Here is a 22,726-nt window from a genome sequence, read left to right on the forward strand (position 1 = left end):
CGTTTATTAATCAGCCCCCCACTTTTTTTTTCTTTCTTTTGGCCTCTGGTGACTTTGATGTAAAGTGACAGCAAAAGAAAATGTATAATTCTTATTTAAAAAAAAAAGGGTGTGGGTGGGGGGTGTTATTGGACGTCTCTGTCCTGGAGGCTTCTGGTTTGTGATCGGTAACGAGCGCGTGATGGCTTTCGTATTGATCCCGAATGTGGGTTGATGAAGTCGCTTTGAAGGGGGAGGGGTTACAAGATACTATCAAATATTATTTCCATGTGGATTCTTTCCCCTTTCGGGACCTTAAGACAACACGTTTGCATTACGTAACACCGTTTTTCGTGCTGCAAAATCTCGTTTACGTTTAATTTCATGCAATTTCTCTCAAGTTAAGAATTCATTTGAAACAATGCCTTGTTATTAAAAAGTTATTTTTTATGACTTTTTGAGGCCACCATATTTTTTTTTTGTGAAAACAAAATATATGGGAAACAAAGCAATAATGTCAACTCACACTTCATCATTTGCACTTTTTTTTTTGCACACGTTAGCTAATATTGTAAGTGATTTTATTATTATTATTATTATTATTTATATTACAATTATAATTATATATTAAAATTAATATTATTATTATAATATTATATATATATATATATATATTATTTAATATTATATAATATTTTATATTATTATTATTATTATTATTATTATATAATATAATATTATTATAATATTAATAATATATTCATAATATATATATTATAATTCTATATTATAATTATAATTATTTCAACAGTATACTGAACATGTAAGTCCTAGCTTTTTATTTTTATTTTTTATTTTATTTTTTTTATTTTTTTTTAATAGGTTTGTACAAACCAGACGAATTTAGAGTTGCTCACATTAGGTGTAGTACCACATTCTGCCACAACATGCCAGGCAGCACTGAGCTCTTCCGGAAGCTATACTGTAATTTAATTTCAGAAAACAGCAGCATTCCCGAGGTTTGCTCTTAATTTCTGACATGCTGTATCTTATTTTTTATTTATTTGTTTATTTATTTGGGGGGGGCAGGGGGGGCCTAGAGTGCCTTCTAAATCCACTCCCCCGCTTTCCCTACTTAGTGGTGCGATTGGTGGGACGGTGTGGGAAGCAGCTGGCGTTGCTTCAAAAGGAAATCCGGATGCGATGAAAGCGCAACGGGAACACTTTAGCCGGGCGTAAGCTGGCCCTGATCCCCGTGTAGCGCCGTAAACAGTCCGCCTTCCATCGGACGTGCCTCTCGCTCGCGTAAACATCCACGCGTGACCCTCCCGACAACAACTCCCCCCCCCTTCCCACATAAGGTCTATCGATCTATCTATCTATCTGAAGTCAACTTCTGTTCCACTCCGGTCATGTAGGGGGCGATATAGTACCAATTGCCACACCCAGAAAGCTTTTTTTTTTCCACCCACATTCATGACACTGACATCATTAAATACAATGTAAAGAAATGTTGCTTCATAAGATAGATTGTGCTGTTCCTTCTGGTGTTCACACCTCAGCCACCTGGGGGCAGTATAATCCAAACATACGGGCATAATAAACTGACTAAAATATGCAGAGGATAAAGAATACATGCCTTTGAGTGTGTATTCTTATATTTGTGATATGTGCTGATGTATATATATAATCTTGAGTTGAATGTTATCGTATTGCGACGCTGCGCTATTTAAGTTAGCATGTCTGTAGCATTTTTTTTGTTAGCATTTAGCTAAGTAGACTTTTCTATGTTGGTTAGTGGTTGTTTTAAAGACATGACAGAATTTTTTTTCTAGGTTGAGTTAAGTTTGACATTAAACTTTTTTTTTTTTTTTAATCAAGGATGAACTGCTGCTTGTTGGTAGCTGAGCTGAGTTTTTTATTTTATTAAAGGGATACTTCACTTATTTAGCCCATAATAGCAATAAAAAGTTAATATTTTGTCCATAATTAATTTGATATTTTCATTATTTTTCATGTACAATTATTACCTTTAAAACCACATTTTGCAACTTGCTGTCGACTGAAAATGACATCACAAAGGGCTCAAGTAACCAATCACAGCTCACCTGTTTTCTAGGTTTGGTCATGTGACATTCACAAGCTGAGCTGTGATTGGCTACCTGAGCCCTTGTGATGTCATTTTCAGTCGACAACAAGTTGGAAAATGTATTTTTAAAGGTAGTAATTGTACGTGAAAAATAATGAAATGATCACATTTATTGCAGGCAAAATATTAATGTTCATGTTAATATTAATTAATATTAATGTTTGACTGGCAAAAATGGCTCAATAAGTAAAGTATACCTTTTAAGTTATGTTTTTTCAATGAGCTTTCTATGCGTCTCTCCTGTGGAACGAGTGGACGCCTTCCCCCTCCTCACTCCTTTCTGATTGGTCCCCCTGAGGACCGCCCCCTCCGGTGTGATCCAATAGCATCAGCGCCATCCGCATGCAAGCCCGCCCCTCCGCATTTAAAGCACCCCCGGCGTCTTCAATGGAGACGTCCTCTCTCTCGCTGCAGCTGCATCGCTCCGTCCGTCCGTCCGTCCGTCCGTCCGTCCGTCCGTCCGTCCGTCCGTCCGCCTCTTCATCCCTCGCACTCTTCCTCTTCATCCCGCCGAGTAGCAGCCTTGGAGGAGTTTTTCGGGGGGGGGAGGAGGAGGAGGGGAAGACCCCGGGCAACATCCTGACATGATGCGGAGACTCGGGAACTGATCTCCACCTTCCGTCTTCTATTTTTTCCAATCTCGTTTGTTTTTGTTTTGTTTTGTTTTTTTGTTTTTTTTTGCAACATCAGGAATGCTTCACGTCGTCTGATGGATGTTTCTGAACTGTGCATCCCCGACCCGCTCTGCTACCACAACCAGTAGGTGCAACTTTAGACTCTCTCCTTTTTTTTTTTTTTTTTTTTTTTTTTTTTTTTCCGGGGGTAACAATCAGTCGCCAAGTTCGTCCCGAAACTCTTGCAAAGTAAACAATTGAGATGTCGAAAAAGCTCAAATTGAGGCAGAAAATTGCAAATTCACGCTGAAATCTGCATCAGGATCCAGATTAGTGTCGGAAAAGTAGATTATCACGTACTGCTTGTTTATTTTTATTGCAGACAATAATGTTCTTGTCCCAAGCTGTGTTTAATGAGCTAAAAATGTCAAAACAAAAACAAAAAAAGAAGAGTTTTAGATTGTTAAACTTGGTAATAATTAACCATATATATGTAATTTATTTATTTATTAAATAGTGTGCATGTGTGTGAATTACGTTTTTCATAAAAAAAATTGAAATATTTAAATTGTCATTGAATAGCCACAAAACACTTTTTAATACAATTTTTTTTTTTGTACTTCAAAATGGTTAAATCTGACCTAATATAATCAGAGTGTTAATCATATTTACAAATAATGTGTGGGGAGGAATTCAGATTATCGTGACTTTGAATTGCATTGCGTGTTTACGTTCAAAATGAATTGACAAGGCAACAAAATGCAGGTTTTGTGTGTAAGCAAAAGAAGCGATGAAATGAATTGACGTGTGAGCTTCAGTTCAAGTCCGACGTTTGCGTTTAGTTTGGCTGCACGCAAAAAAACAAAACAAAAAAAAAAGCGTTTTTTTTGGTGGGATCCTCTTTAATGTGAAGCTCAAAATGGGATTGGAGAGTTTTAACTCGCTTGACACTTTGCACAACTCTGTCATTGAGAAGATGGAAAACGCCAGAAAAAAAACCCCCGCAAAATTAGCCAACATCTCCGTGGTTGGCATTCAGTCTAACTTTATTTATATAGCGCGTTCACAACAGTCAAATGCAAACATTTGTATTTGTGTTGATGTTTTACTGAGGAGATGCACGGACAGTCAACAAAAACGGGCCATCATGCTTAATTATTTCTGAAACTGTACTTTCATTATTGTAGGGAATGCTGAAGCATTCCCACAATAATGTTATTGTGATTTTTATTCTCCACACTTTTTTTGTCGCATTATATCTCCCACATAATGCTTCCAATTTCTACTCTTCAAATTTCAACTCGCTTCAAAAATTATATCGTATATATATATCGTCTGATTCCACATTACTTACTGTATTTGCACAATTTAACATTTAATATCAACTTTTCCACATTCATTTTCAATGGGAGAGACATTGAACTTTTTCCAAGTATCACTTTCCACGCCCACTTCGGTGCATATAACTTGTGTCATTACCAGGTGTCTGATACTGCTCGGTGGCACAGTTGGTAAAGCACATTGTCCAGTAACCAGGAGGTCATCATTTCATAATTTATCTCTCAATTTACTTCATACGAATTCCACGTGCATTAGAAATCTTCGCATTCAGCTTTCAGCATTCCCACGCAATTTGTCCAGAAATTGCACTGAGTCTCGTTATTATGATGGTACTCGATCAACACGAGATGCTCGTGTTGATGATGCGTATCATATCAGCATGTGAGGTTATTAAAAGGTCAAAACTGTATGACAAGTATTAAGTTAAGAAGAATATTTCTTCTCAGGTGAGTCCAAAATATACAATAAATTATTGAAAAAGTATCTTGATCACCAAGTAAACTGCTGCTACTCATTTTCTAATTTTTTGACAAGGAAATGTCCGTGACCAACACAAAAACAGCAATTTTATGTATAACTGTATAAATTTCAAATGCGTGTATGCACGTAAAAGTGCAAAATGGTGTCATTAATAAGTTAAGTCCAAATACTGACAAGGAAACGTTTTTTTTTTTTGTTTTTTTTTGGAAACAGACATCATCAAACATTTTTCAAAATAATAATAAGTCAAGAACAGATACCTTAAAAATCAACTTAACTCATTCACTGCCAGTCCAGGAAAAAAAAAAATCTTTGACGTCTAAAATCGTCTATGGCAGTCAATGTGTTAAGCACAATGACAACATATTTTTACCTTGTATATTAAATAATTGCGTACAATATTAGGATCTGGTTCTGGTAAAATGACAAACTTTTTCTCTTGAGATATTTCAACTCACTATTATCAGTGAATTTTCATTTATTTATTTATTTTTTCCAAAAATTGTATTTTTATGTACTGAACAAAGTGAGGAAAAGCTGATGCTAAAACTACTTAAGCAAAAAAAAAAAAAAGCACAATACTGCAACTTGATTTTCATAAGATACAATTTTTCTTCACATATTTGGAAATTTGTTCAGAAAAATGTATAACATCTCTCTGATTTTTTCATCTTTCAAGTCAAAAGGTCTTTTCCAAATTCCGTTTATGTATTTGACAAAACAAGGACAAGAATATTTCGCTTAAACGACTTTGAGGAATGAATGAAAAGTAGAACCTTATTTTCCTGCGATTGCATCCTTTTCTTTCGAATATGAGCAAAATATTGTACCAAAACTTGTATTTATTTATTTTGCAAGCGATGATGTCGGTTTTCGGGCGTTGGGCGAAGACGCGAGCAGACGTTTGAAGGTTAGGCTTCCGCACGCTAATTGAAATGCAAAATAAGTGGCGAGGCGATCGATGGCCATCTCTGTTTATTTATGAAATCAATATGCTAACTGTCCCTCGACACACATCTTTCGCTTTGCTTCCCAATGACGGCCTAAGTCGCCCCTCCTCGTTTCGTCTCCATTGTTGGGGGGGGGTGTTTTTTGACTTTGCGGGGAGAGCGATTTGCTGGAGGTGCGCGATGAAGATGTCAGCCAGCAGGTGAGCAGAAATCATCCATGTGGGAAATCTACGCTGCCGTGACATTGAACTGTGTGTGCGTGCGCGCGTGCGTGATAAAAAAATAAAAAAAAAAATAAAAAATGTATGCATACGCTTTAGTTACTGTTAGAAAGCACAATTATGCAAATGAGGACTCTTTAGAGAGAGCTCATATTGTTCATTCGGCAGTCTTACCCATTTTTTTTGTTTTTAATGTTGCGTATCTGCACATTTTTGTGCATGTGTGTGAATTTGTGCAAATTTGTACTCACTAGTTCACCTAAAACCCAATAAAAATCCCATTACCCTTCACCTTAACTCATTCACTGCCATTGACGGAAAAAGACGTCAAATGATGCATTTTTTGCTGGTTTGGCAAATGAATGTGTTAATTAATAACTAAAAAAAAAAGAAATCAAATTGGCCCTTGCAGCTTTCTATTTTTCTGTATGTGGCCCTCAGAGGAAAAAGTTTGGAAAGCCCTGCTGTACATTATATCAACAATTTATAATTGCTTCATTGATTTTTACCATGTTTAAACAATGGCAGTGAATGAGTTAACCGGATACTTCAGAGTCTCGCCAGAGTCGTGAAGTTCAAAAGGTCAGGAGACCAGAGGAAAGGTCAAAGGAAAGAAAGATGATGCAAAGTGAAATGCAGCACCAACCAAACACCACCAACAAACGCATTTGTTGTTATTCATTGGATGTTGATGTATTTTTTTTTATTATTTTTTTTGCGCACGCACGCAGGCTGCTGGGTCGAATGCCGTCGGAGGAGCGCCGCCTGTCGTCCAGCTGCGGCTCGTACGTGAAGACGGAGCCGTCCAGCCCGTCGTCGTCGTCGCCGGCGGACACGGGCAGCCGCCACAGCCCCAGCGGCAACTCGGACGCCAGCGGCGGCGGCGGCGGCGGCGGCTACGTCAACGCGGGCGGCGGGACGCGTTCGCACGCCCTGGACTCGCCGCCCATGTTCGGCCCGGTCATGCACGGCGTGGCGGGAGGGGGCGGGGCCTGCCTGCGGCGCTACGACGACTGCTCGGGGGGCCTGGCGGACGAGTCGGCCATCAAGTGCGAGTACATGCTGAACGCCATCCCCAAGAGGTTGTGCCTGGTGTGCGGCGACGTGGCGTCGGGGTACCACTACGGCGTGGCCTCCTGCGAGGCCTGCAAAGCCTTCTTCAAAAGGACCATACAAGGTAGGGCCCGGCTCCGCCCACCTTCGCGTCACGTGACGCCACAAACGCGACAATCTCCGAATGTTACAACATAACGTGACGTAATTACTATTTTTTTTGTTCAATTTTAGTATTATAGCTTATTCTCATGAAATTACAATTTCTTGCAATATTACAACTTTGTCATAAAATGATCTAGTAGTATGACATTTTTTTCTCACAATGTTACAATTTTATTCTTTTTTTTCCCCCCCCTCACATTGCTAAAGGTGTTTTTTGCATTACAGATTTTCTCATAACAATAGAAAGTGTATTAATATTTTTTTTTTTTTTTTTTTTATTCCTTTAAAAAAAAATAAAAAAAAATAATAATAATAATAAAAAAAAAGAAAAAAAAAAGTGTATTAATACTTTCTTCTTTTAAAACCTTTTTTTGTAATATTAATTTTTAGTGAAATATTACATCTCATAAAATTATTTTCTTAATGTTAAAACTTCTAAAAAAAAATATATTTTAACATTACAAATTTCTTATCATAAAATTACATTTTTTGTTGCAATACTACAATATTTTGCATAAAAGTCAAAACGTTTCCTTGTAATATTAACTGTTTTCAAAAAATGACAACTTTTTCTTCCAACATAAATTTAGATTTTTTTTCTCATAAAATTACAGCTTTTTTTTCCTTCTAATTCTAAATTTTATTTTCATAACTAACTTTTTTTCTTGTAATTCTCTAATAGTTACATTTTTTCATTTACAATTTTATTTAAGAAAAATATACAATTTATTTTCTTGTAATATTAACTTTCATAAAATGACAGTTTTTTTTCTTCAAGTACTACAATTTTATTTTCATAATATTAACTCGTTTTCTTGTCATACAAATTTTCTTATAATTCTCTAATAATTATATTTTATTCCATTCACAATTTTAGTAAAACAAATCTAAAATGTATTTTCTTGTAATATAAACCGTTTTCATAAAATTACTTTTTCTTCTAATTTTTTCTTGTAAATTACCTTTTTTTTCATAAAATTACTACTTTTTTTATGATTGTACAATTTTATTTTCATAAAATTGCAACTTTTTATTGTAATATGAAGGTTCATCTCTTGTAATATTACTACTTTAGTCTCATAAAATTACAACGACCCCAGTCTTGTTCAATCTCTAATTTAATATAATAAAAACATCTTTAATTTACTAATTGATCAGTCTGCGCTCACGCCGAAAACAGACAAAAAGTAAAGCAAAGGAGTTACATCACATTCCAAACTTTTTTTTCTTTTTTTTTTCTCTCTCTCATGAGTGATGCAATGAATAAAATAAACAGCTGTCGGAACAGTTTAATAAGCAAAAATGAATCTGCACACATTTGCCTTTGTGGCTGACCGGTTTATGCTGCACTGAAGCATTATGGGAATACATGTTGAATAAAACACGCTCACTCAAACGTATCTTTTCACTCATTATAAAAAAAATATATATATAAATAAATAAATAAATAAATAAATAAATAAATAAAAATCTCGAGGTGACATAATACTGCACTGCTCCTGCAGAGTGAGAGAAGGGGGCGGAGTTTAACAACATTTGTCAGACAGTTAATCAAGTTGTCCGCAAGCTGTTTTCAAAACTTTTTGCGCATGAAAACGACCAAAAGTAGGAAATTGGCCATATTTGGTCGTAGGATATGCTGGAAGCCATATTGGATGGTTTCAAGAGAGTAAACAGTCAAAGGGATGCGGCGTGTGACTTTGTGTCGCTCGCCCTGCGCACCTTCGTCGTCCTCTTCGCCGTCCTCGTCGTCGCCTTTGAGGAAGGACGCACCCCCTACCCCCCCACCCACCCCCCCGAAATGGACCCGACGTGTCCGCCATTCGTCCCCAGCTGCGGGACACTCGGTCAATAACAATCAGTGTTAGGTGACTGTAATTAAGAAGCCGGTGGAGTTGGGGGTGGGGGTCTCTTTTGGAAGGGACGGGGTCCAATTAGGACCATTGGTGTTGTCAGAAGTTGGGGTGGGGGCGGGGGGGGGGGTGTCCTCTAAATAAAGAAAAGGGGACGCTGGTCATTCACTGTAAAGGAGACGGCGCTTTAATGGAATGCTAATCAGGGATTGGAGTAGGGCAGGTGGGGGGGGCGGAGTTGGGGGGGGCACCTCGCTAAAGCAAAAGGGGGACAAGGAGAGGTCCGGCCTGAGTGGGGACGAGCGCGTGCATGGATAATAGCATGGCATAATAATATATCAACATTTGGAGGGGAAAGAAATAAATAAATAAGCCCGCGCTTGAAATGTCCTCTGAGGAAATAAAAGTGGACGTTCAGAGATGATTAACTAAAAGAGGATGCGACCACAAGACGATGCTGCTTTTTAAAAGTGCACGCACACACAGAGATGAAAATGTTTTGTTTGATAAGCACAAAATGATTGAGGCAATGTGACCTCCCTTTTCCAAACCGATGGACATCTTCAACCGTACGTCAGCTCAAGCAGGCTGAAAAACGGCGGAAATGAGATTAAAGTGCGGGAATATGCGACACGAGATTAATTTAACAATGATAAAAGTCATATTTTTAATTGATCTTTTTTGTTAAAATAATGTTTGTATACAAAAACTGGACTGAGCTTGAAATATTTCCTGTTTTCACTCTTCGTCTTTAGTTGAATATTTATTGGGGCACAAAATAAATTAACGATAAAAGTCATACTTTCACATTAATTTGCGCAAACGTTAATAATTTTTTATTATTATTATTACAAAACTATTTATAAATATTTAAATATTTATTGGGGCACAAAATAAATTAACTATAAAAATCATACTTTCACATTAATTTGTGCAAACTTCATTTCAAATCATTTATTATTATTCTTACCAAAACTATTTATAAATATTTATTGGGCACAAAATAAATTACTGACAATTATAAAAGTCATATTTTAACATTTATGATTGCAAACTTTAGATTGTTTATTATACTTAGAAAACTATATATACAAAATCTAGGCTGAGATTGAAATACTTTTTTTATTCTGTATTTTATTCATTTTTGAATTTTTGCATTTAATTTTTTTGACTATAAATAATTGTTTAATTAGAATTACATATTTTTTTTCTCAGAAAAACTTCTTGTTTTCGCTCTTCTTTTTTAGTCAAATATTTATTCATAGAGCACAAAATAAATGAACAATTAACTGTACATTATTTATTACTGGTACAATACTATATCATGTACAAAAACTGGACGGAGTATGAAATATACTTCTTTACACTCTTCTCTAGTCGAAAATTTATTGGGCATAAAATCAATTAACATTGCTAAGTCATAGTTTTACATTCATATGCACAAACTGTACATCATTTCTTATTGTTACAAAAGTATATCATGTGCAAAAACTGGACTGAACATTCATTCTTCTTCTTTGACAACAATAAGTCATATTTTAGATTAATTTGCATAAATTTACATTGTTTTTTCCCCCCCCTCAAGTCAGTGATGCAATTTGTTAGTAGCTAACTGATTTTCATAGCTCCTGTGACCATGACAACAAAAATAAATAAATAAATAAAAAATTACAAAAATACTCAAGTTAAAAGTACAATTTATCCGGCAGGAGTTCTTGCTGCTGGATTGTGAATAATCGCGCGTAAAACTTTATTTGTACTTTGTCAGGCAGTCAAGCAGCCGATCGCCAGTTTGTGCCAAAAAATCCTGCCGTGCTCTCGGATCATGTGACCCCGCTGGCCCCCTCCGTGCCGGCCATCCTGACAAATGTTGGCACCTTCTCCTTCAATAAGGGGGGGGGGGGTGTTTTTTTGGCAGCTCCTTCAACCGCCAACACCTGCTTTGCTGTTTTTAGCTCCCATTAATACATCCTCGCGGCTCACGGGACATCGTGTAAACATTCAGTCGAGGGATTTGGATGCTTGCGCGACTCGTCCTCGGATTCTGCCGGTTTTAGCGCTTAATGATCCAACAAAGAGAATGTTTACCCGACGCTTGAATTTAAAAACATCGTCCGTTTGATACGTCGACGGCGAAACGCGCACGTGGAAAGAAAGTCCTCGCGTCGGTTGCCGGGAGGGCGACGCTCCCATCATCCTCCGGGGGAAAGGAGAAAAGTGGGATGGGCCCAAAAAAAGGGGGGGGGTTTGTCGGCGAGCCTCGTCGCCTTAATGAAGCCAATTTGTCGGTGAATCACAACGGGGGGGTGGGGGCCCGTCAAAGTGCCGCGAAAGACGCTTCTCCTTCACCACGCGGTCACCTTTGCTTCACACATTCACTGCCAGCCCAGCAAAAATGTATCATTTGACGTCTTTTTCCGTCAATGGCAGTGAATGAGTTAAAAGTCGGACATTTTGCATCACAGTCGCCAGTTTGCGGGGGTTAGGGACAAAGCCCCCCCCCCCCCCCGACCAATCATGGCTCAGTTTACTGACCAAACTCAGAAAACAGGTGAGCCATGATTGGTCATTACCTACTTCCTCAGCACAGGTGATGTCATCATCAGTCGACAGTAAGTAGAAAAATTACTTTTTAAAGGTATTCATTGTACATGAAAAAATATGAATTTATTAAATTCATTCTGGACAAAATATTAACTTTTCACGAATAAACACATCCATGGATGGTAAATTCCTTAATTTAGACAAATATACAAATTTTTCAACATTTTTCTGCCAAATGACTCTTTTGTTCTACAAAAAAATTTGCTAGTAGGAATAATAGTAACTCTCTAATTTTTTGGTTGATTTTGCAGGCAACATCGAGTACAGCTGCCCGGCCACCAACGAGTGCGAGATCACCAAACGGAGACGCAAGTCGTGCCAAGCGTGTCGCTTCATGAAGTGTCTCAAAGTGGGCATGTTGAAAGAAGGTGAGGCGAGCGACCGTCGCCATGTCGGACGTTCCCAAACGCAACTTTGTCATGTCAACGTATGTCGCGGCGCAATTTGCGAAAAAATGTTACGATTGCAAAGGTCGCTTTGTTTGTTTTTGTACGCTAGCGGAGCCACTTCCTGGTTGATGGTCAACTTAATAGGACAGTCTTGTTTTTGTGCTCTTGGGGCAAAACAATTTGTCAATACCAACGTTGGTTAGCAAGCTACTTCCTGGTTCGTCACACTGTGAGATGGCAGGATACGTACTCAATTTTTTTGAGAAACTTTCAATGCGATAAAAAAAACAAAAACATTATATCATCTGGAACGGTTCATAATCAACATTTATCGAATAAATGTACCACATTTGCATAAAATACATCCTACACCAGTTATGCCGACTTGACTTGACTTGACTTGACCTATTTATAGTTTATAGCGGGTCAAACGAGGTTTTGCTCTGACCAGCCAATCAGACGACAGAAAAATGTTCATCTCATCGAGGGCCAATTGTGAGGATGAATTTGAAATCTGATTGGCTTATTCGGCAAATTTCAACTTCTGTTGGAATGAGAATTAAAACTGGCGTAATTATGATGCAATCGTTTCGGCAAACAAGCTAAAACCTTTTGGCCAAAGATGCTAAATGCTAACAGAGCTTTGTCTTGAAAATCACGTAGCCGGATTATATTTAGCCATGAAAGCCAATAGGCTCAAGTGCACATAACATAAAGATTGTGTGACCGTTTTACTGTCTAACATGCTAATTGCTAACAGAACTTGTCAGTTTTTTTTTTTTATTGTATTTATTTCTTGCCGTAGCAGGCTAACACGCTAAACGCGGAACATTCACATTGTCCTGGCCGGTCATTCCAGACCCTCCAAATAAGGAGTTTGTCGGTCGCCACGGCAACGAGAGACGCTCTTCCCTTCAACCCAAGACGGCATGCAGTCAACATTTGTACTTGACTTTTTCGAAACTGCTGCGAAAGGACGTCAACGCCTGCGCTGGCCGCCTGATTAAATCCACGCAGGTTCGAAAGAACAAGAAGTCAATTTGCCAGCCGTATTGATCACTTTTAAGGCGTGCGATTGCAGCCAACGGCGTGTTCGGAGTGGGAGGTTGGCGGGGGGGTGGCTGGATTTAGCTTCAATCTGCCAGGCATAAAATGATGTCAGCGGTGTTTGCTGGGAACAAGGAGCTCCCCCGCGGGCACGCCGCGTAATTAGGTTAGTGGATAGTCGGTGTCAGGAAATTGACAGAGCATCCTAATCGCCTTCCATTTTCGTGTTCCGGGGGAATTCGAAAAAGGAATTTGGACGACTTTCTGGGAAAATCTCGCACGACTCGATTCGCGTTTTAAAAGTCTGTTTGCTCCCGCGACAAAACCGCCGCCATCTTTCATTTCTAGACTTGGTCGACCATTTTGAAACTGTTTTTGTTTTGTTTTTCCGCAGGTGTCCGCTTGGACAGGGTGAGAGGGGGTCGTCAGAAATACAAACGGCGAATGGACGCGGAGAACGGCGGCTACCTCGGCCTCACCATCCCGCCGCCGGCCAAAAAGCCTTGTGAGTTTGAAACTGATTTGATTCGATTTTTTTGTTTATGCTTAGCCCGTGTTAATCACAGGTTGGTGAAAATATACGATACAAACAGACCATATAAGTGTCCTGGTTTGGGTGGTTTTTGTTACTTTTGTCATGGCTCAGGTTTGATTTTGGTTTGGTTTGGTTTGATTTTTCTCGTCCTGTTTCTTTTGAGTTCTTGTCGTGATCTGTGTTATGTTGTCCTTGCGTCTCGTCAAACCAGAGTATGTCCCCCTGTGTTTGCCTATCCATCCTGTGTCAACCAATCAGCATCCTCTGTGGTGGACCCAAAATGCAGGGAAGCAGGGCGAGGAGGCAAAAAGAATGCAGTCAAAAAAAAAAAAAAGTTGGGAGGCAAAAATGAGCTACAAATGAAGAAACCAAAGCACAAAGTCCAAATGGGTAAACCGAGATAAGGCGTGGAACAGAACCGGCAGCATGACTTGAAGAAAAATGACAATGAATCTATGCAGACAGAGGGGAGACAAGAGACTAATTGACACAACGAGATAGAGCTGGGCAAGACACAAGTGGCAGAGGGTGCTGATTGGTTGACACGGGAGGGGTAGGCAAACACAGGTGGACATACTCAGGTTTGACGAGACGGGGGAAGCCCACAAGGACAACATAACACAGATCATGACAAGAACTCAAAAGAAACAGGAGGACAAAATCAACCCAAACCCAAACCAAAACATGACAATAAGGAGAGTCTGATAGCGTAATGCTAACCTATAATGCAAAACGTCATAGACAGGCTAACGATATTAGCGTACGAATCGTGAATGATGACTTGTGATACAGCCAAGGGAACACCACTACAATTTTGAGTCTCTACGCCCATTTTTATTGGTCCGTCGTCTCTCGTCCTCAGTGACGAAGATCGTGTCGCATCTGTTGGTGGTGGAGCCCGAGAAAATCTACGCCATGCCCGACCCCAGCATGCCCGACGGCGACATCAAGGCCCTGACGACGTTGTGCGACCTGGCCGATCGCGAGCTCGTGGTCATCATTGGCTGGGCCAAACATATCCCAGGTACGACGGACGCGATCGTCTTGACGCTATTTGCCAGCGAGATAAACGTGAGGCTGCTTCTCGGGATCCATTTTGGGACCAACTTTGGAGGAGTTCCCCTGAGTTGATTTCACACTTTACTTGGATTTTATGTCTGTCTGATCCTTTTCGGGTAATTAATGAACACTTTACAGCGAGTCATCGAGTTACGTCGTACGTCATTTCGACTTTACGATGTCACATTTCCGTGTTTAAGTTTCCATTAGCTCCGCTTTGCCGTCCATTTGAAATGTTTGTTCTCTCAAAGACGTATTTATACGTTTTTCTGTTCTTTTTTTAATGTTAGACTCTAGCAAAAAAGAAGGCTTTGTCGCACCCTCTGAACTGCAGAGAATGATTGAATCGATGGTAGTTATTACACAAACGGCCAGCAGGTAGCAGCAGAGTATAAGAGATCAACCAGGGCCATGTTGCAACAAACTCTTTTCCCCACAGTTCTAAACAGATTTGAGAATAATGATGAAACTTAGCTAATTGCTGCAAAACGGAAACAGATAGAAAAATACTTTTTTTTCCTGATGAAAGAAGACACTCTAATCTTTCTATGGGTCGGTTCCATGTTTTTATAGCAATAGAACACAATATTCTGTGGGCCTTGCAAAATCAGTCCAAATCAAACAGCCGGGAGAGAAGGGGGTTGCTTCAGTGAATCAGTTAATAACCAATTTGTAAATGCATTATAATATCGGCGCCATCATGGTAAAATGCAGGCTCACTATTTGACAAGCAGGATGTCTCAAAATGTTAATAAAACTAGCTAATAACCACATTATAGTCTCTACTGTGAACATCAATAATGTGGGATCATTATTTGGCAAACGTGCTGTTCTTTAAATTCACTACCCGTCGTTTTCAAAGCCGAGTTAGAGATATTTTATTTGTACCGTATATTGTCACACAACAGAAGAATTCTGAGGTCATTTATAGACTGCTGTTCACACACACACACACAGTGAGGGGATGATTATTATCAGGGAAAATCCAGTCCCATATTTCGAAAATGGAATCAATACAGAACAGTATGTGGTCGTGGGTCGCGGTGCGTATGTTTGGCCACGTTGCGTTTGCAATGGCAGACTTCAGGAAAGCAATCCTCTTTCTTGCTTAAGCGGACTACACGAGGGCCCGCGGTGAAATTGATTTATTTGGGGAACGGCGGCGAGTCGCGCGATTGGCCCAAACGCCGGCGGGCGGGGTCGACTTCGCCGCGACTTGTTAAGTAAGACAGCGTTCGATCGAGTCGCGGCAGATGGCGCTCATTGATCTGATCAATGGCCACGTTCGGGAATAATCAGCTGATTAGGAACCTAATGTACAGTTTGTGCTTTTCATGTAGGGCGAATTAAAAGGAATTACGATTACAATCAAACCGTCATTAATTCAATTGATTTTGTCCGTCGGGCCCAGTCCAAAACGTCCCAAGGGTGATGAACTACCAAAAAAAAAATTAAAAAACAGGAAATGTGTTGTCAAGTGTCATCGGGACACAACAACGAGGCACTCTAAAGTGGGCACCCTGCTGCGAAGCCAAAATCATCACACTGCTTGTCAAATTGTTTTTTTTTTTGTTTATTTACAGTATTTTTTACTTGCCCCCTCTTCACCCTCCCACTTGTGTGACATATACACACACTCGTGGCCAACAATGAGGCACTCTAAAGTGGCGACGCTGGTGCAAAGATGAAGTCAACACACTGCCTTGTCAAGTTGATTTAAAAAAAAAAAAAATTATTTCCCCCTTCTCGCCCTCCTGCCTTTACCTGTGTGACGTACACACACTCGCAGCCAACAACGAGGCACTCTAAAGCAGCCACGCACGCATTCTTTGCGAAAGGAAGATGCGTTTTCGGGATAACTGCGCTAATTAAACACTGATGGGAAAGTCGTTCGTGTACATAGTGGAGGAGGGGCGGCTTCTGCATACGAGGCCGTTTTGGCCACGCCCCCAAAAGCATCACTAAAACTTGAAACGGTGAATAATATTTGAAACTTGGCTCCAAAATTCATTGCTGGAGCTCTCCAATTGCAATGCAAGCCGACGAGCTGCTCACTCGACCAATGAGTGCAACCCAAGACACGCTTAGGACCGCCCCCTCATTTGAATCACATTTCCACTTGACAGTACGGCCCAAAACTGCCAAAAATAAAAATAAATAAATGACTCAATAAATATATTACTAAATAAATAAATAACTGACTAAATAAATAAATAAATAAATAAAAGTGAAAATAAAAACAATTAAAAAAATGAAATAATTAAATACAAATGTATTCATTTATGTATGTATATATTTTTTGCTCTTTTCATGACCATTTATATATTTTTTGGGGGGATATAATTTTCTAATTATATTTTTATATATCCATTTTTATTTTCACTTTTAGTCATTTATTTATTTATTTCTTTATTTATTCATTTATTTATTTTTAATTTTGACAGTTTTGGTCCTCCATCGGGTGCACAAGCGGTCGCCAAGTAGCGATGAAGACAAAAGGGGGTCCCAGTAGTTTAAGCGCCGTTTACGGCAGCAAATGGCGCCTTCCCATCAGCTAATCCGAGTCATTAGCCGCCTTAATGGAGAAGTCCTTTCGTGCATCTTTTTCACAACGTGAAAGTTTGCGTATTTGAAGCACACAAAAAAAATGTGAAATGGATATTGAAAGGATTGCTCTTTGAATGTGAGTGTCTTTGTGTGTCTGCCGTCGGCGTTTCCCTCGACTCGGGGGCCCCTCCCACCCCCCCCACCCCCGGGGGCCCTCTGGTCTCATTATTGCCTCTGTCTTTTTATTAGGCCCATTAGGGCTCTTAGGAGGCCTGTAATGATAGCAAATGAATCGAGAGTCAACCGCTGTCTGCTTTCCACTCGCCGCTGACTTCATTGTGCCCGATGGACGTTCAATTACTCATCCCATTTGGATTCCTGCGCCGCCTGCAACGGGATCGCACAAAATCCACTCGGAACGTTTGACCAAAATGACTCCTACGGCGGGCATCAAAATGTTTTCGTTTTCAGACATTTTCCGAATCATTTTCGATACTTTGCACGTTTTTCTAAAATGATATTTGTATGTTATTCGTGCTCTTTAAATACTTCAAAAATGGGGGGAAAAAAATTGCTGCTATTTGAAATCCAGGAAAAAACAGATTTGGCACTTGAACGCCTCGCTGTAAGGTGCTGCTAATTATCATTTTGATTTAAAAAAAAAAAAAAAAAGAATTAAATAGAATTTTTTTTTTTTTTACTGTGTATATGATAAATGAACATCTTGAATTTTTTATGGCTAGTTTAATTGATCAGAATGTTATTATTGAATAATTTTGAATATATACTAATAGCTAAAATTGCTTACATTTTGTAGAAAAAAAATAAAAATAAATATATATATATATATATATATATATATATATATATATATATATATATATACACAATTGTTTTACATACTTTTGACATATTTTTAATGTATGTGTCTAAAATATAGTTAAACTATTTTAAAAATTATACCTGTAGAGCAACTAAAAAAATGGTTTGAATTTTTTAGTTGTGAAACAAAAATAAATAAATATATATTTTGACATACTTTTAACATGTTTTTAATGTTTTATGTGTCGAAAATATGGTTTAACTATTTTAAAAATTATACCTGCAGAACAACTCAAAAAATTGTTTAAATTTATTTGTAAAACAAAAATAAAATAAATAAATATTTTGACGTACTTTTTTACATATTTTTAAATTTTATGTGTCGAAAATAGGGTTAAACTATTTTTAAAATTATACCTGCAGAACAACTCAAAAAATTGCTTACATTTATTTGTAAAACAAAAATAAAATAAATATTTTGACGTACTTTTTTTACATATTTTTAAATTTTATGTGTCGAAAATATGGTTAAGCTATTTAAAAAAGGGTTTAAATTTTTTATTTGTAAAACAAAAATAAATAAATATATATTTTGACATACTTTTTACATATTTTTAATGAGTTATGTGTCGAAAATATGGTTAAACTACTTAAAAAATTATACCTGGAGAACAACTCCAAAAATGGTTTAAATTTTGTATTTTTTTTCGATGGTATTTATATATTTTTATTTGAATTATTGACTTCCTACTTTCAACTGTAACCTGCAAAACGCCACACACATAAAAAAAAGAAAGATGTCAGTCCAAAGGGTGAGGTGAGGGTGCGTGCGGCGCGCGCGCACGTGTCGGGTTCGATCGCGCGTCACGTTCGCTCAAGTTAGCAGGACACCAAATATTGATATTCCATCATGATGCGCTTCTGCGCAACACTTGACTTGACCACCTCCGGGCGACGCACCTCCGAGTCAGGGGAGGGCCAGCAGACGACTCCCCCCTCGACCCCGCCCCCCGGGGAGGCGGGCATTCTGTCGCTCGAGTAAACTGAGTGCAAAGGAAATAGGAAGCGTGCAAAAATAAAAGATGAGCGAGGACACCTCACATTTTTTTAATACTTTCGTCAAATTGTTGAAAGAAAAAAAAAGTTTGTTTTTTTATTTTTTATCTGAATCATGAAAGAACATTTTTTATATTATTTTGCAAAATTTGTAAAAAAAAAAAAATGGATTTACTGTGTATTGTTTATATTTCTTTTTTTTTTTTTAATGATGATATAATGTCAACAAAGCTATTTTTATTTGCTGTGCATGGAAAAGCATGTATATAAATTTGGACATTTTACTATTTTTTTCTGAAACAAACACATTTTCTTTGTATTTTTTGATAAAAATGAAAGGGAAAATCTGAATTTTTTTGCAGATACATGATGTGCACAGTGGAAAGCAAAATTCCACAGGTTGCATGTTTTTTTTTTGTTTTTTTTTCCTGATAAAAATGGGGAACAAATGTGGACAGTTTTTGGAAGCAAGCAAAAACAAATAATTCCCAGTTTATATTTTGTCAATAAAAACAAAATAACTTGCACGTACCAGCCAGTTTTGGTATTAAATAATGTTGTAATGACATCTATAAAAATACTTGGTTGTTGTTTTGGATCCAAAATACATAAAAAACATAGTTACACATTTCGGATAGAAAAAAAATGAAAAATGGAGACATGCTTGCAAGCTTTTTTTTTTATTGGATAGCAACAATATGTAGTTTATTAGCCAAAAAAAAAGATTTTTATTTTATTTTTTTTAACTATTTTGTGTGTGGTTAAAAACTCAATTGCATGTTTTTTTGTTCATTTATCTACTGTATATAACTTTTCTTTGTTTTCAAAATGATAAAATTCTGAGATAGTTGCTATTCATTGGACATTTTTGGTATTTTTATTGCAATAAATCAAGAAAAAAATCAATTGTACTTTTTTTAAAAATTATTTTTAAATATTTTTTTCTTGATTTTTTTTTTTCTGTCTTTTTTTCTTAAAGTATTTATAGACATATGCTTTTTATCGGATTTTCAATAAGCAGACCCAAAATTAAATTTTCAAGTTTTGGTCCCTTTTTTTTTCTTTTTTTTTGTTGTTTTAACTGTTTAACTAAATACTCTTTTCAGCTGCAACGTTTTTGTGCGAACGACTTTGCGGTTCGGCATTAGCGCGCATCGATTACGTGCGATTGCACTAAATACTCGCTAAGCCTTTTGTTTCCTCCCCGCACAAAACTGTCTTTCGGGGCTCAAGTGTTGAATTCCTGACACGGCCTGCGGTACAGTACTCGCATCGACCCCCTCCCCAGTCACCCAACTCAACTAATCGTGTCGCGGATGTCCTCCATCAGCTGTCTGTCTGTCAGATGTGAGGCTGGGATCGATGGCCCTTTCGCATTTGGTGGACTGATTACAATCTGCTAATCAATGACGACCCCCCCCCACAACCCCTCCCCAACGACACCCCCCCACACACTTCTCCTTAGCCCCGTTTCTCTATTTGCTTGATAAGAAGCGTCTCGTTCGCCGCCCTATTTAACTCATTCACTCCCAAAAACGTATTTATACGTTTTTTAGGTTTTTGTTTGCTAGAGTTTTTGTATGAAGGCTTCGATGCAGTTTCTGACCTGAAGTGGTCGCTTAAAGCGATGTTAGTTATTACCACAAAAAAATAAAAAAAAAAAAAAAAAATGACAGCAAAGTATAAGAGATCAACCAGGTCCATGTTGCAACAAGCTCTTGTTTTCAACAGGTTTGTGAATAATGATGAAACTTAGCTAATTGCTCCAAAACATAAAAACTGGTAAAAAATATACCGTACTTTTTTTGCTTTTTTTTTTTTCCCCTGATGAAAGAAGAGACACATTTTTCTTTTGGTAGGTTCCATGTTTTTATAGCAATAGTACATGAAAATGGCTGGGAGTGAATGAGTTAAGTGACAGACATCCAATCAGCCTCCTGTTCACCATGCGGGAGTGAAGGCTATTGTGGAGGTTCAGGTGCTTTTTTTTTTTTTTTTGCTTTTTTTTTATTCCCTCAAACCGTTTCGCCAACTTTGGTCTGGGAATGCGAACGTACCGTTTTAACGCATTTCGTTTGCGGTCTTCCCCGCCAGGCTTCTCCAGCCTGTCGCTGGCCGACCAGATGAGCCTGCTGCAGAGCGCCTGGATGGAGATCCTGGTGCTGAGCATCGTGTTCCGCTCGCTGGCCTGCGACGAGGAGATCGTCTACGCCGAGGACTACGCGGTGGACGAGGAGCAGGCCCGGCGCTCGGGCCTGCTGGACCTGCACGTGGCCATCCTGCCGCTGGTGCGGCGCTTCAAGAAGCTGCGCGTGGACAAGGAGGAGTTCGTCACGCTCAAGGCCATCGCGCTCGCCAACTCGGGTCAGTCGGCGCTTTGCTCGGCTTCGAAGCCGCGCAGGCGTAGATTCTTTATCCTCTGCCAAGATTGGCTCATCAAAATTGATTGTCAGCTAATGATCAAATTATTCAAAGGCCATTTTAAATATCGAGTAATCGTTGAGAGCAATTTTTGAACTGATTACATTTTATTTAAGCCCCTAAAGATCTTTTTTTTTTCCAATTTCTGTGGTCCTCGATGAAAGCAGACTGCTGATCTTTTGTGTTCAATCAAAACGAGACATTTGCAAATATCGGCTCGTACTTAGAAAAACAACAACAAAACCAGGAACTAAATCATTGACAACATCAATAATCTCTCTTGTGTGGTATTGCGCAATTAGCGTTGAGTTGTCTTGTCACTAAATAGCAAATAAGCAATAATTGTAATTTCGTTAGCATTTCCATTACGCATTCCACAGAGTAGACGTTCTTCTTTCATCAAGGAAGAAAAAAAAAAAAAAAAAAAAGACAGTTAAGGTCATTTTGGCAGTTAAGGCCATTTGATTAGGTACCCCTGCAGAGTTTAACTGCCGTATCAATCATGAATGTAAACAAAATATTAGGGCTTGGCTTAAAAAAATCGAATAATCATTATCGAATCGATTTTCCTTTTCGACCGTGATATTGATTCATAAAACCATGAATCCATTATTCTAATGTCTTATTTCCCCATAAATTAACAGCAAAATAGAATTTTAAAGGCCTTTTTTTTTTCTTTTTTTTTATCTTACGATTTTTTTTAAATTTGCTGTTTACGTGAATTTAAAGTATTTTCTTACATTTATGAAAGATCTGACTCTTTGCACTGTTGACAACTCAGAATTTTTGTAGTTTATATGTACGATTATTGAATTAGAATTCTGAAAAAATATTGATAAATCATTTAAAAACACTTCCTGCTTACTACTTAACTCGGGTTTTAACATGTCCTTGTTATTTTAGAAGAATTGATGTTCCATAATTAATATCAGAGTCGAATCGAATTGGGAAAAATTTTAAATCGAATCGAACTAAATTCTTGCATGTAAATCGAATCGATTGAGGAACTTTGATACTAGTGCTGTCAAAGTTAAAGCGTTAAGTAATTGATCACAAAATATTATCGCATTAATCATATGAACACAAATGAATCGCACTCTTAATTTTGACCGCAGGTGATCGTTTAGCTGACAGCGGACGCAATCGTATGCAATCGCTCTTCAAATCAGCAGCAAGTTGGCGTCCAATTAAGGCAACGAAAGAAACACAAACTCAAATTGTCTCTCGTGTCACCATGCTGACGGGTAACGAGGAGATAAGGCGGGACAAAAAAGGTCGACAGGGAAGGAAGGGGGGAGCTCGTTTTATTTTAATTTAACGTCTGCTGTCCGCGTGTCTTTTCCCTCCGTCTCCATCGCAGGAGCTGTCACAGGCCCGCCCCGATATATTTAGCGTTTCATTAGGAAAACAGGGGCTGTCAATAAAATGCGTTAAGTGGAGC

General features: G+C 38.2%; 1 protein-coding gene across 2 annotated transcripts in view; it reads left to right on the forward strand.

The window, feature by feature from the left end:
- Nucleotides 1-22,726, forward strand: part of LOC144010354 (steroid hormone receptor ERR2-like) — a 91,805-nt gene that overhangs the window by 63,909 nt on the left and 5,170 nt on the right. The window contains exons 2-7 of one of the 2 annotated variants that reach the window (XM_077510653.1): nt 2,819-2,887; nt 6,466-6,911; nt 11,661-11,777; nt 13,240-13,350; nt 14,243-14,404; nt 20,959-21,228. In XM_077510653.1, the coding sequence (XP_077366779.1) occupies nt 2,838-2,887; nt 6,466-6,911; nt 11,661-11,777; nt 13,240-13,350; nt 14,243-14,404; nt 20,959-21,228 (1,156 nt within the window). In that variant the 5' untranslated portion in view covers nt 2,819-2,837. The remainder of the gene's footprint in view (nt 1-2,818; nt 2,888-6,465; nt 6,912-11,660; nt 11,778-13,239; nt 13,351-14,242; nt 14,405-20,958; nt 21,229-22,726) is intronic. The other variant, XM_077510654.1, reaches the window with a different exon arrangement.

This window comes from Festucalex cinctus, chromosome 21, assembly GCF_051991245.1.
Source record: "Festucalex cinctus isolate MCC-2025b chromosome 21, RoL_Fcin_1.0, whole genome shotgun sequence".
In the NCBI taxonomy this organism is placed as follows: domain Eukaryota; kingdom Metazoa; phylum Chordata; class Actinopteri; order Syngnathiformes; family Syngnathidae; genus Festucalex; species Festucalex cinctus.